General features: G+C 40.5%; 1 protein-coding gene across 4 annotated transcripts in view; it reads right to left on the bottom strand.

Moving 5' to 3' along the window:
• LOC144823203 (serine/threonine-protein kinase N2-like) overlaps positions 1 to 12,948 on the bottom strand; it is a 643,207-nt gene that overhangs the window by 203,954 nt on the left and 426,305 nt on the right. For all 4 annotated transcript variants that reach the window (XM_078681534.1, XM_078681528.1, XM_078681543.1 and 1 more), the window contains one exon: positions 3 to 146. In XM_078681534.1, the coding sequence (XP_078537660.1) occupies positions 3 to 146 (144 nt within the window). The remainder of the gene's footprint in view (positions 1 to 2; positions 147 to 12,948) is intronic.

Below are 12,948 nucleotides of genomic sequence, written 5' to 3'. Positions count from 1 at the left end.
ACCTCAGAAAGAAGGCTTCCTTGTGGCTCCAGATCAAGATGGATTTCGTGTCTCTGGTTGTCTAGGAAGTCCTCCAGCTTCAGGTACTTTAAGGCACACAGACAACGATAATCTCGCCAGTACACAGAAATCTCCAGTTCCCGAGCCTTAAATTCAATAAAGAAAAATGTTTTACCTGCTTGGAAAGACAGATATCAGACAAACAACCTTAACATCAAGAAAACACATTAACTATTTGTTCTGCCTCTTTACCACCTCACCACTTTACATATGTTTTTAACCTTTTCAACAAAAGGTTTTTATGGTACAAAATGGAGATGATTTAGGCAGGTTCAGGTACAATAGTGAGCTTGAATGAAAAAGATTGAAAACAAGTTATCAACTCCAACACCCCTTGAGTGTTAAGGCTTATTAACCTGCATTGCAAAGCCCTGTTCTATGGTGTTTTTCAATATGCTTTTTTAAATCTTGTTGTACAATAGTAACTAGAGTGATACACACATAATGCATATCTTCCAGTTTCAAAGGGGATAATGAAAATATGTGTTTTTGTAAATAAGCATATTACATTTTATTGTGATCAATGGTAGCTGAAAAGGAATGATTACTTACTAGTAATACTAGTTCTCCATTTACATGCCCCGCCTGCACTAGATATCAGAGCAGAGTTTATCAGATACAATTTTCATTGTTAAAAAAAAATGGTCAAAGATAACATGCATATAAGATCCCCCATTTTCTGTCTTCCTTTCCTTTCAAGAAACAGTCCTTAGAGAAGTAGATTGAGCCAAGGGGAGAAAATGCTAGCTTATACTCCATATCTGGCTATATCTGGTATTTCATATTGCTGTACTCAGGAACTGTGGCTGCAACTAATAGCTATAACTGTTTCCTCCCACATCTTTTTTCAGCTTCTCAGTGATTAATGGCATCCTCAAAGGCCTGTAGCTTTATCCAGATACTTCCTCACCCATTTCCCAACATTTGAATAATTTAAATATAATCCGGTCTATACTGACTGGTCTTTAAGTCCTTGCATAAGTGAGACCTTTAACACATGCCACTGGAGCTGAATTTCTTAGTAGCCTATGTCACCTAGAAGGCTGAAGGATCTAAACTCTATGCACTTAAGAAGGAATTCTTATCTGACCTTAATATTAATCAGAACTTCCTTACGCATCTTTCTTCCTGATCCTGATTCTTCCAATCATTTCCAGCAGCAAGGTTATTTCATACCATGAAAGTAAAACGAATAATACCCAGGGTTCACTGCAGAGTAAAGCAGCCATTGCAGCTCTCATTCGAAATCCCAATCACAGAAACTGAACGTCATTCCATATTGTTTCTTAATATAAGTGCATTTACTACTACTTGCTTGAGTGACTGAATCCTCATCATACTGTTTCTATTCTCCTGACTTACCCACCTCTGAGGTTTGAGAGAGAAGCTTGTTACTTTATTTAAATGTTGTTGCAATCAAAGACAACCCCTTGAAGGGAAATTTACATTTGTGACATAAACAAACAGCCCGAGTAAGGAACAGCTGTAATTAAGTGTTCCAATTCAATGGAGAAGAAATCTGAAGTGCGCTAATTCATGTGGCCGGCTGGGACTATTTAATGGAGCAAACCCAGTATTGTGCTACATATTATGGCCCAATTCCGGTCTTTTGAAGATATTAAAATGGGTTGGTCAGGCAAATGTTTTTAAGTGTTGAAATATGAATAATGACATTTAAAAAAAAATAAACAGCAAATACAGAAAACGTGCCTCCTAAGGGAATGTTTTCATTGTAATATCCTTTTAGAAAATGTAGCTTGTATCTATTAACAAATGCTTAGGGATTCAGATATTCACTTTTTCATGTAAGTTTATAACGCTTAATTAAAACCATTACAATCAATGCTTCAAAAAGTGTATTTAGGTAAATCAATATATTACATACATGTGAAAGATGTGGCCCTGTTGCTTAAATTCAGTAAAAATATATTAATATATGTATTAAAAGTATGTACATATTCAAATATCGTTAGTGTATAGATTTAAATATCATTATGCAGCACCCTGTTAGAATTAATTAATTGGCACTTAAAATCTAACTGGAAGTAGGACTAAAAAGGAAGCATTAAGAATATTGCCAGAAAAACGTATGTTAATATATCTCATTTACTTTGAATAAGTTCAGGAGAAATCTTGTACTCCGCTTCTTATCTAGACTGATCAATGTCAAGTCTATAAACTTTGCCGGTCTTCCAATAAGGCACCAACAGTACTTATCGCACATAGTTTTAATTGTGTGTACATTTTACTTCTAAAGATCAACCTAAGGAGTTTGATCTGGACTCTTAATTGTGGGGAAAAGACAGAGTAAGTGTGATATTGAATCAGGTTTGCTTCGACAGGGACAACATCTACACTTAATCCACATACCATTTAGACCTTCCCCAGCTGGCTTTGGTATCGGACACAGGAAATTCTAACTCATAAATGTATATTTAAGTTCTATTTTCAGGGTGTCGGACAAATAAAACTGCAGTGTTAAGAGTTGTATAGGGCTCCAGAGCAAGGTTAGGTTTTTGAGTGTACTAAAGGTCCCACAGCTGGAATGACAAATTGCTTTACTGATTCAGGTTTTTACAAGAATATACTCATTTGGAGTGTCCCATTCAGCTTTTATTTGGCATTGCTAACTGGTCGGAATTATACTATGTTCATTCTTTTGCAAATATGCATGTAGCAGATATTTAATTTCAAAGCTGAAATAAAGAGAATAAGTTGCGGCATTCTTTAATCCAGGTGTCTCCAACCAGTCGATCGCAAGCTACCAGTAGCTTGCTGACACCTTCAGAGCAGCACACGGCCTTAAGATCATTCTTTAAAAAATGGTCACATTTTTTCTTTGAAGGTTAAAGGAAGGCTGTGTTTATTTTACATTATTATCTTCATTCTGCAGATAACAGGGCCAGGAGTCAGATTTATGACCGGGGGAAGAACTGAAGCACCGAGGTATTTAACTCCGCACTTCCCAGACAAGGTAATCGAAAAGGCCATCAACGCCCAACTCTCTGAGTTCATCAAAGAGAACCAAATCCTGGACATCTCCCAATCCGGCTTCTGAAGCAACCACAGCACCTAGACCGCACTAGAAGCATTCTGCTTAACCCAACTCGGGAAGCTGGACAAATGAATGTAGTATTGTGAGACACTGTTTTCAAAGTGATGATAATTGGAATCTAGAACCAAATGCTTTCGGTCTTGTTAAAGAGGAGCAGTCGGGGGTGCACAGGGTGCCTTCGAGGCACTATTAAGACATCTTTAAAATATATTAAAGACAGCTGAGGCCCTTGGTGAAAGTTTAGAAAAAAGTAACATATCTTCAGTAAAATTCTTCTCTGCAATGACAAACTTAAAAAGCTTGTTCTTATATTAGAATTGAAAGGTCTGACGCATTTTTAGGAAGTGGCAAACTTCCATGTGATCTCTTACCATATGGGGAGGAGGCCTCTTAATCAGCTCCTGGTTCAATCTCTTAATTTTGCAGACCTGCATGCTCCTATATATAATTTTACCAGTCATGCTGAAGGTCTTCTTGAATAAATCAGCCCATTTAATGGAAAGAGATCAAGTTGTGACCTATTCCTGGTAGCCAAAGACATCCATATAGATCTAAGCTCATCAACAGCCACACAAAGGTCCTCCGCTTCAATACATACACTCCAGACTCTTCTTACCCTTGACACCTTGAGTTTCTGGACTTCAAGATCACTCTTTATGTCAAGCGCTTCCTCAGTGCTAATGGCATCATTGGCAGCATTTGTAAATAGAAAAAGCGCAACCCTGCCAATAATTCTTATAAAGGTCCCCTAGAGGATCCACATCATTATAATTGGGGTGACATTAGCTATATGTCAGAGCCTGTGACATCAAGAAGGAGAGTTCATACCATATTCTGTAAAAATATATATATATATATTTTTTTAGGTTTTGGTTATTTTTAGTTAATTAAATATTGATCAGTTTTAATACATTCAAATGATAACCTATTTCCTTTAAAACCGGAGACGAGAAAGCTGTTTCAAATGATAATTTCAACAGAAAAGAATTTTCCAATCCCACATCCATGTTCCACACATTCCCAGAGACAGACACCAACAATTCATATACATTCACACAACTAAAGACTAGCTATCGTGTTCACTCACTCAAGCATATCACTCAATCATGTACAACCAGGCCTGCAACATGATGATGGAATAATAGTTGCATGGGCAAAAGTGCCAATCAAGGAGGCAGGTAAGATGGAAAAAGCGTAGTCCGTTAGGCCTAGATAACTGCCTTCCTACAGTATCACGCCAACGCGCGTTTCGGTGTAGGGCCGGGTGGGCCGCACCTTCGTCAGGGCTAGGGTGTACAGCTGGGGAGGGGAACATACAATCTGTGAACAAAAAAACATTTTTTAGTATTGTCTCCACATATAGATATATAGCATATGACAATTCCTACTCAATTGGACAAAGATAAAGTGTGTCACAAATTTACTTATTCTGGATATAAGGCATCTTTAACATCTCAATGCATAGGCTCTGACATCATAAGTTCACTCCCTGAAATGTCTTCCCAAAAGGTAAAGACAAAGATCAGCACATGATAAGCCGGGAGAAGGTGGATAAATCCACATGCTACATTCACACCCTTCATTCACTATCCTTTTACAGTAAATTTTGCAATTTCAGCATCCTCTTTGCGGAGTCATAGATATGGGTCTGGGGCGCCACTCGTATCTAATGGGGTTAGGTCAGTATGGGAAGGCCTACATGAGAGAAGGGCCGGGTATTTGAGTTCAGTCCCCCCTCACAGTCTCATATTGCTGTTACCAGCAGGCTTTGAAACGATCATTAGCAGTACAAAAGATAAAGGAGATACTTACTGGAGTTTATATAATTGAAGTAAGAGGAAAATAGACCATCAGGTAGGTCCAAACAGGCTAATGGTGTCCGGAATTTTGTTACTAGAGAAGGGACACATGTAAAAATACTCATTGTAAGTGGCTGACTACCCGGGTAGGACCTCAAAGGTCATTACTACAATAGACTTTATTAAAGGCAGTGCCTGTTAAAAGGCACAATTTTCAGCCATGCTAGGTAGTGTTCCTTTCGATGAATCACTTGAATAGCGGAGGCTCACGTATTCTGTCTTCTCCTCTTGAATGCTGGAAACTCTGTGTATTAATGGAAAGGGCAAGAAAGGGAGAAAAGGTCCATTTTTAGTGCAGATAAATCACTCTAGAAGTTCCGAGGACTCGACAAGTAGGGGGAAGAGATAATCCCCTTATCAATAGCGGCTTACAACATTCAGGGTTGTGGGAACACTCACCTTACTTAAAGGCAAGCTGACCTTCCGCGCCTGGAGCCAAAGTAACTTAACAAAAATAATGTTGTCGATCCCTGCCGGGGGCGGTCTGAATTGCCGGTTCTCCCTGTGACAAAAGTGAGTAGGGAACGAGCATTAAAATGGTTCCCTTCCAGTGGGGTCGGTATCTGACAGGGGTCGATATATAACCACCACACCTACCGGGAGGCTTCAGAAACAGCAAATGTCCAGGCAGCGGTCCTGCGGTGCTCACGGTCCAACGGGCTGCCGCATCCAAGGGGGTATAATCCGTAATTAAAAAATGCTGCGGTTTTTAAATGATAAAAAGAGTCAAGCTAATAGGATTCAGGTGACTGAGCTCAGTCAACATGACTGACGGACTAAAATCCCAATGATGGGTGCCATCTTGTAAAGGTGAATAGTATGCATATGTCCCCCATTGGAGCATCACTGAGGGCATAAAAATAAAGAGCAGACTCTACTGATTGTGAAATAGAGCGCCATTTTAAGAGGGTCTGCGATGTATATGTATTAAGGCATATTATCGCGTATTCCAGGGACCAATAGTCCACAGAAAAAATGAGGATCTCTGGACCACCAGGTTAGCTCCAATAATTATGTAACCTGCGTAGAAACATCACAATAGGAATGAAAAATCGGAATAATCGACGATCCGTGGCTAATAATATGAAATAGGACACCACCTAGGATAAGTTGGATATACCTCTAGTCTGCAGGATACATTTAGGTATGGCACCATTTTCTGCAGTTCTAACAATCGATCATTCTCAGGTAATGCAGATCTTTCACCTGACAGATTAACCCCAATATATATAGGAAAGAAATCCACTCATTTACATAATAAGATTTCTTAATGTGTCATCACAGGGGACTCAATCACCCTATAGGTATATGGGAATTATGAGAAGGCATTGTGCCAAGGACATTCTTCATTTAGGCCCTTGGTCACCGAATTCATCATAAATATCCAAAATACCTCCCTTTTCTTGCGGAGGCTAATGGGGTCAGTTCCAGGTTTGGCCTTAATCTTTTCTAGTATGAACCATCTAAGGTCTATTTCCGTATGCTGTTTTTCAATCCAATGAGCCACAATAGGGGCCGCTATTTTTCTGTTTCTGATATTAGATTTATGTTCTCCTATTCTGGTACGACACTCTTTTCCAGTTTCTCCTACATGGGCGAGGTCGCAAGGACATAGTATCACATACACAATGTTGGTAGTACGGCAGTTGGTCATAGTTTCATTGCGGGCAATTGATATGGTGCGTTCGTTTGTAGTGACTTTGTCACCAATAATAGCATGGGGACAGGCGTGACAAGTGCCACATCTGTGGTCAGCTTGCCTTTAAGTAAGGTGAGTGTTCCCACAACCCTGAATGTTGTAAGCCGCTATTGATAAGGGGATTATCTCTTCCCCCTACGTGTCGAGTCCTCGGAACTTCTAGAGTGATTTATCTGCACTAAAAATAGACCTTTTCCCCCTTTCTTGCACTTTCCATTAATACAAAGTGTTTCCAGCATTCAAGAGGAGAAGACAGAATAAGAGAGCCTCCGCTATTCAAGTGATTCACCGAAAGGAACACTACCTAGCATGGCTGAAAATTGTGCCTTTTAACAGGTACTGCTTTTAATAAAGTCTATTGTAGTAATGACCTTTGAGGTCCTACCCGGGTAGTCAGCCACTTACAATGAGTATTTTTACATGTGTCCCTTCTCTAGTAACAAAATTCCGGACACCATTAGCCTGTTTGGACCTACCTGATGGTCTATTTTCCTCTTACTTCAATTATATAAACTCCAGTAAGTATCTCGTTTATCTTTTGTACTGCTAATGATCATTTCAAAGCCTGCTGGTAACAGCATTATGAGACTGTGAGGGGGGACTGAACTCAAATACCCGGCCCTTCTCTCATGTAGGCCTTCCCATACTGACCTAACCCCATTAGATACGAGTGGCGCCCCGGCCCCATATCTATGATTCCGCAAAGAGGATGCTGAAATTGCAAAATTTACTGTAAAAGGATAGTGAATGAAGGGTGTGAATGTAGCATGTGGATTTATCCACCTTCTCCCGGCTTATCATGTGCTGATCTTTGTCTTTACCTTTTGGGAAGACATTTCAGGGAGTGAACTTATGATGTTAGAGCCTATGCATTGAGATGTTAAAGATGCCTTATATCCAGAATAAGTAAATTTGTGACACACTTTATCTTTGTCCAATTGAGTAGGAATTGTCATATGCTATATATCTATATGTGGAGACAATACTAAAAAATGTTTTTTTGTTCACAGATTGTATGTTCCCCTCCCCAGCTGTACACTCTAGCCCTGACGTAGGTGCGGCCCACCCGGCCCTACACCGAAACGCCTGTTGGCGTGATACTGTAGGAAGGCAGATATCTAGGCCTAACGGACTACGCTTTTTCCATCTTACCTGCCTCCTTGATTGGTACTTTTGCCCATGCAACTATTATTCCATCGTCATGTTGCAGGCCTGGTTGTACATGATTGAATGATATGCTTGAGTGAGTGAACACGATAGCTAGTCTTTAGTTGTGTGAATGTATATGAATTGTTGGTGTCTGTCTCTGGGAATGTGTGGAACATGGATGTGGGATTGGAAAATTCTTTTCTGTTGAAATTATCATTTGAAACAGCTTTCCCGTCTCCGGTTTTAAAGGAAATATGTTATCATTTGAATGTATTAAAACTGATCAATATTTAATTAACTAAAAATAACCAAAACCTAAAAAAACAAATAAAAAATATATTTTTACAGAATATGGTCTGAACTCTCCTTCTTGATGTCACAGGCTCTGACACATAGGTAATGTCACCCCAATTATAATGATGTGGATCCTCTAGGGGGCCTTTATAAGAATTCTTGGCAGGGTTGCGCTTTTTCTATTTACATGTGTTAATTCCCCTTTTCGTCTCCTGCCTATATAAAAAAAAAAAAACCCGGGGAACCCCCTTCTTTTACATCATTGGCAGCATTGCCTATTTTGACGCAGACAAGTGGGGACTCTTCCATTACAAGTAACTAAAGACACTGCACAAATCCGGTTTAAAGGAGACAGCATGAGAAGTTATATCAAAAACTAGCCCAGAAGTACGAGGAAACCTTGGACGCATCCTTTATATGCCTAGGTTTTTGAGTGTTGATTTCTGTAAAATCTGAAGTACATAAGACTTGCACAACTTAAGACCATTTGGCAAAAAAAGCCTGTAGATGTCAGATGCAAAGAGGTCCCAGAGAGACAACAAGCAGCAAATGCAAGTATCATGGCCATTGCCCTGGATACCTTTTATCCTGTATACATGTGCTCTTGCTGCAAACCAGCAGTGTAAACGCTTAGCTCAGGCAAAGAGACAACTTACATGTCCCGAGTTCAAAACGGTTAAGTCATTGCTGAAAATCCAAAACTGATTTGAAGCTACTGTTGACCAAATGCTTTGACCATCTAATGCCCAAATAAAATGGTTCTAAAGCAAATAAAATATCTTGGAATTCTCACCAAACCCTAGATATTGTCTAAGAAATCTTTTAACAGTTCATGCTCTAGGGACAGAAAATGTTACATAGCTGTAAACATAGTTTTACAGGCTCTAGATTCTCGGGGTGTGATCCTCTCACCATACAGTGGAAGGGCTCAGTAAAGAATCTTGTTAAAAAAATTGAGTGTAGGGTTTGTGTGAGATTTCACAGTGGTTGGCAAGTGACAAAGTTACAAACCCCAACTGCTTCTGCGCTGAAGCATGTCCATGGAGGATGGTGTGGAGGTTCAAGACACACAATCCATGGAAACCCCTAAGGATCGGATAAACACTACCGCTTCAAAAACTCCAACCAACTCAACTTACTGTCAGCAGTAATCTGCTCTCCACACACATCTGAGCAATATTTAGGGTCTTCAAGCTCCATTAACAATGCCAAAACATATTCATTTTCTTGTCAATAAATTCTTACATTTCGATTCTCAGGGACTTTTTCAATAACAGAAGTATCACACTGCACTCAGACATGGCGTGTTGAGCATGCAACGTTAGACTACACCACCATCTGCTGGAAGTAAAGTGCACAACCACAATAAACTTTTTTTTAAAGGGAAAAAACACATTTACCAGATTACAAAAACACCTAAATTCACATCTCTTTGGTAAATCACGCAGGCAGCAAGCTTTGAAATTTTAAAATGCATTTTGCTTCCTTTTGATAGAGTAACAATTCTCTGTCTCCTCGACGAAAGTATACTGGAACATGATGTACTGTCAAATACTTTATTTAGATCAGTAACCTCTCTATTTCCTGGCACACGTATTCAACTAGAACAGAGGTACCCACAAATATTTACATAAGGGGCCAAAATAAGTTTTAGAGTTTGATTGGGTGCCGGAGGAGGTTATTACAGAAGCAAGGTACGATTGAAAAAATAATAAATGCATGTCCTCTTCCGAAACCTACATAAAGGAAGATGGAAATGTAATACCCCTATGATGCATTCTGTAAGTACCAATGAGACTAATCAGTGGTGTATAGGCTTAGAAGATTATTTTAATGGGTTACTTGAGGTATTCCCAGAATATTTTAATATACTAGCAACAAATGACATTTTAAGTAAAAGTCACCAGCCACAATGGCTCAAAGTACCCAGGCTTGAAAATGACAGTCAACGGGCATTTTTTTTAAACAAAACAAAATGGTGACTTTAAGTAGATATAACCAGTCATGCTGCTAACAATATAGGTTTAAAATATCATTTAGAAAGATGGTGTGAGGTTCACCACAAGAAACTATAAATAACAGACATTTTTAAGGAACATTCCGTGCAACAGTCTTCCGTTCATAAATGGGGGATTCATTCCAGGGAGCTATCCTGAGCCCTCAGTCTAAAGACCCCGTGTAACATTTCTCCCAAGGGACCTAGGTTTGTGGGTCTCACCTCAGATATAAACATCCCTAGGTAAGGGAAACCAGATGCCCCGAATCCATGTGCAAGGCAAGTCTAAATGGATTGCACCACCCATTTCTGTAGAGACGCTCCTTCCTCCTCCAGTGATGTTCAGGCACTAGTCAGCAGAAGAGTTTAACTCTTCTGCTAGAAAATCCCTAACTCCCTGGGCTGAAGGGCAACAAGCCCTCTTTGTGATGCATTGGCCGTGCCTCGTCACTGATATGCTACCGGTAATGGGCTACAGAGGAAAGGGGCTCCAGACTCTATTGCACCCAACTTTACTACCCTCCGCACCTTGAAGTCATCCCCATCTTCAACCGTGCTCACAGACTCCAGCAGTTTCATGAGCACCCTGCAAATCTACTAAATGCAGGGCCCATCAGCAAATCCTGTAATTTCCCCCCTGGGATCTAAACTAAGCCCTAAACTCACACATAGAAGAAGCTAAGCCCAGTTCTGTGAAGACACAGACAACTGGTAATCTCGGAAGTGCCCCCTTTGTGATAGTAACATTACCACATAAGGGGGAGAGCAAGAAACAATAGAAAGAAAAAAGAACAGACAAAGGTACATAAACTCTCTCTATCAATCAGTGTCTGGAAGTACACCAATGGGTTTGTTGAAGACTGCTCTAACACACTAGATAGTGGCGTGTTTCATCACTGGGCCGCTACATACACCATGGTGCAGACCAATGCTCAGGGTGGAGCGCTGATTATTTAGAGAAAGAAAATAGAAAGGAGGCAGTTCTCCTGAATGAGGGATCCCAAAAATGCAGCGAAACAGAAGTTGCTTAAAACTGCCTAAGTGATGACCTTTGCATTCATTTTATTCTAGGTCCCACTTGACAGGATTAAAATTGGTTGATGGTTGTGTGAGAGAGGTTACTACTCCAACACCCATTTTGCTCCTACCGACAAGTTTCAGCCAATTGTTTTAACCCTCCTGGATCTCTGGTCTTCTTCAGGGTTCTGATCCCTCTAGAAGAGCTTCATACATCCACTTCATAAGCTATAGTCAGCATTATTCCTAAATAAAGGATAATTTCATCTTACTTGGTTCCAAATGGAGTAACCACACTCTTCTTTATGCCCCAAATTGCATTAGAATTCTTCTCAATTCGGGGCTGGAGTGGGACACTACCCTGTAGCCAAACTTTCATCAAGGGTCCGGTGTATCTAAAGCACCACTTGCAGCCCCCGACGAGCACTCTCTGTGATGCATTGGCCATGCCTAGTCACCGATATGCTACCAGTCCTGGGCTACAGGGGAAGGGATCTCCAGACTATTTCACCAAACTTCCCCACCCTCCCCACCTTGAAGTCACCCCCATCTTCAACTGTGCTCACAGACTCTAGTAGCTTCATGAGCCCCCTGCAAATCTAATAAGTGCAGGGCCCATCAGCAAAAGCTGTAATTTCCCCATTGGGATCCAAACTAAGCACACTAGTATTTACATCTCAGGACCCACAGCAGGCAGCAGCCAGTAGGGACAGATCCGACAAGAAGCCGCATGACACCATTAACTGACACGTGAGGGAGTTACTATCAAACGTTTCTGGATCCACTCTGGTGCCAGGAGAAATTCATACGGTGAGGAATCTGCAGTTAGAAGTCTCTATCAGAATTCAGTTTGAAAGCATGTCTAAGAATGCAAAACATTAGTGAAGAAAATGACTAGCCTGGTTGAATCGGTTGCGGACACTGGCTACCTAGTAATCATGCTTTGCCCGTACCCAGTCTGTATGATTAAAGCTTGCATAGCTGCTAAGTGTAATGTATCGTTTCATGAGAGTAGAGCTTGGGTGGTGATCACTACAGTCAGGCCTAAATGGCACCTGACCTGAAACAGAAGCCTCGAAAATAGTTGCCAGCCTACATCCAGCTAACGCCAGGTCGGAGGACAGATTATCCACCCACAGCAGCTTCAGTCAATCTTCGGGCCACAGACGGCAGTCGAACAAGACTAACAAACTCACAAATTTAGCTACCCATCAAATGCTCTTTCCCATGTGCATAGTACATACAGGCAGCACAGTGATGTTCAGCGTAGAAGCCGATTTCACTCCGCTGTCAGCATCATGGTACAACCAATGCTTGAAATGTAAATACAGAAGTGCCGATTTCAATAATACCAGTACATTCCTCTTAAAAGGTGATGCCCCCCTGCGAAGAAGGTTTGGTATTCTCATTTTCGAACTACAAAGGTGCAGGTTCTCTGTCCCTGCCCATTTGAAGCACTGGGTACAAATGATGAGCTGAAGCACTTTGTGTCCTCTAATAAAAATAACAACAACAATACTAATAATGATATTAATCATAATAATAAATAAATCCAAAGATCAGACGAAGAACTAAGGATGTCATTCTGACCCCATCGCAGACAGTGTACATAGGTGATGCAGAGGATTGTCACGGGTCTGACTAAGTTTATACTCCTGGCATGATCATGAGGGCAAATACACCAGGGTGCACATGGCTGCCAAATGGCCCCATATGACGCCAAGTCTTCACCAGAAGCACTGAAACGACTTACTTAAAAAAAATATATATATACAGGTAAGTTTAAAACAAACCTACACATACCAGAATTGAGCATGCT

This window comes from Lissotriton helveticus, chromosome 1_1 (genome assembly GCF_964261635.1).
Source record: "Lissotriton helveticus chromosome 1_1, aLisHel1.1, whole genome shotgun sequence".
In the NCBI taxonomy this organism is placed as follows: Eukaryota; Metazoa; Chordata; class Amphibia; order Caudata; family Salamandridae; genus Lissotriton; species Lissotriton helveticus.
Note: the sequence above shows the minus strand (reverse complement) of the source record. Positions and strands in the feature narration are given on the sequence as shown.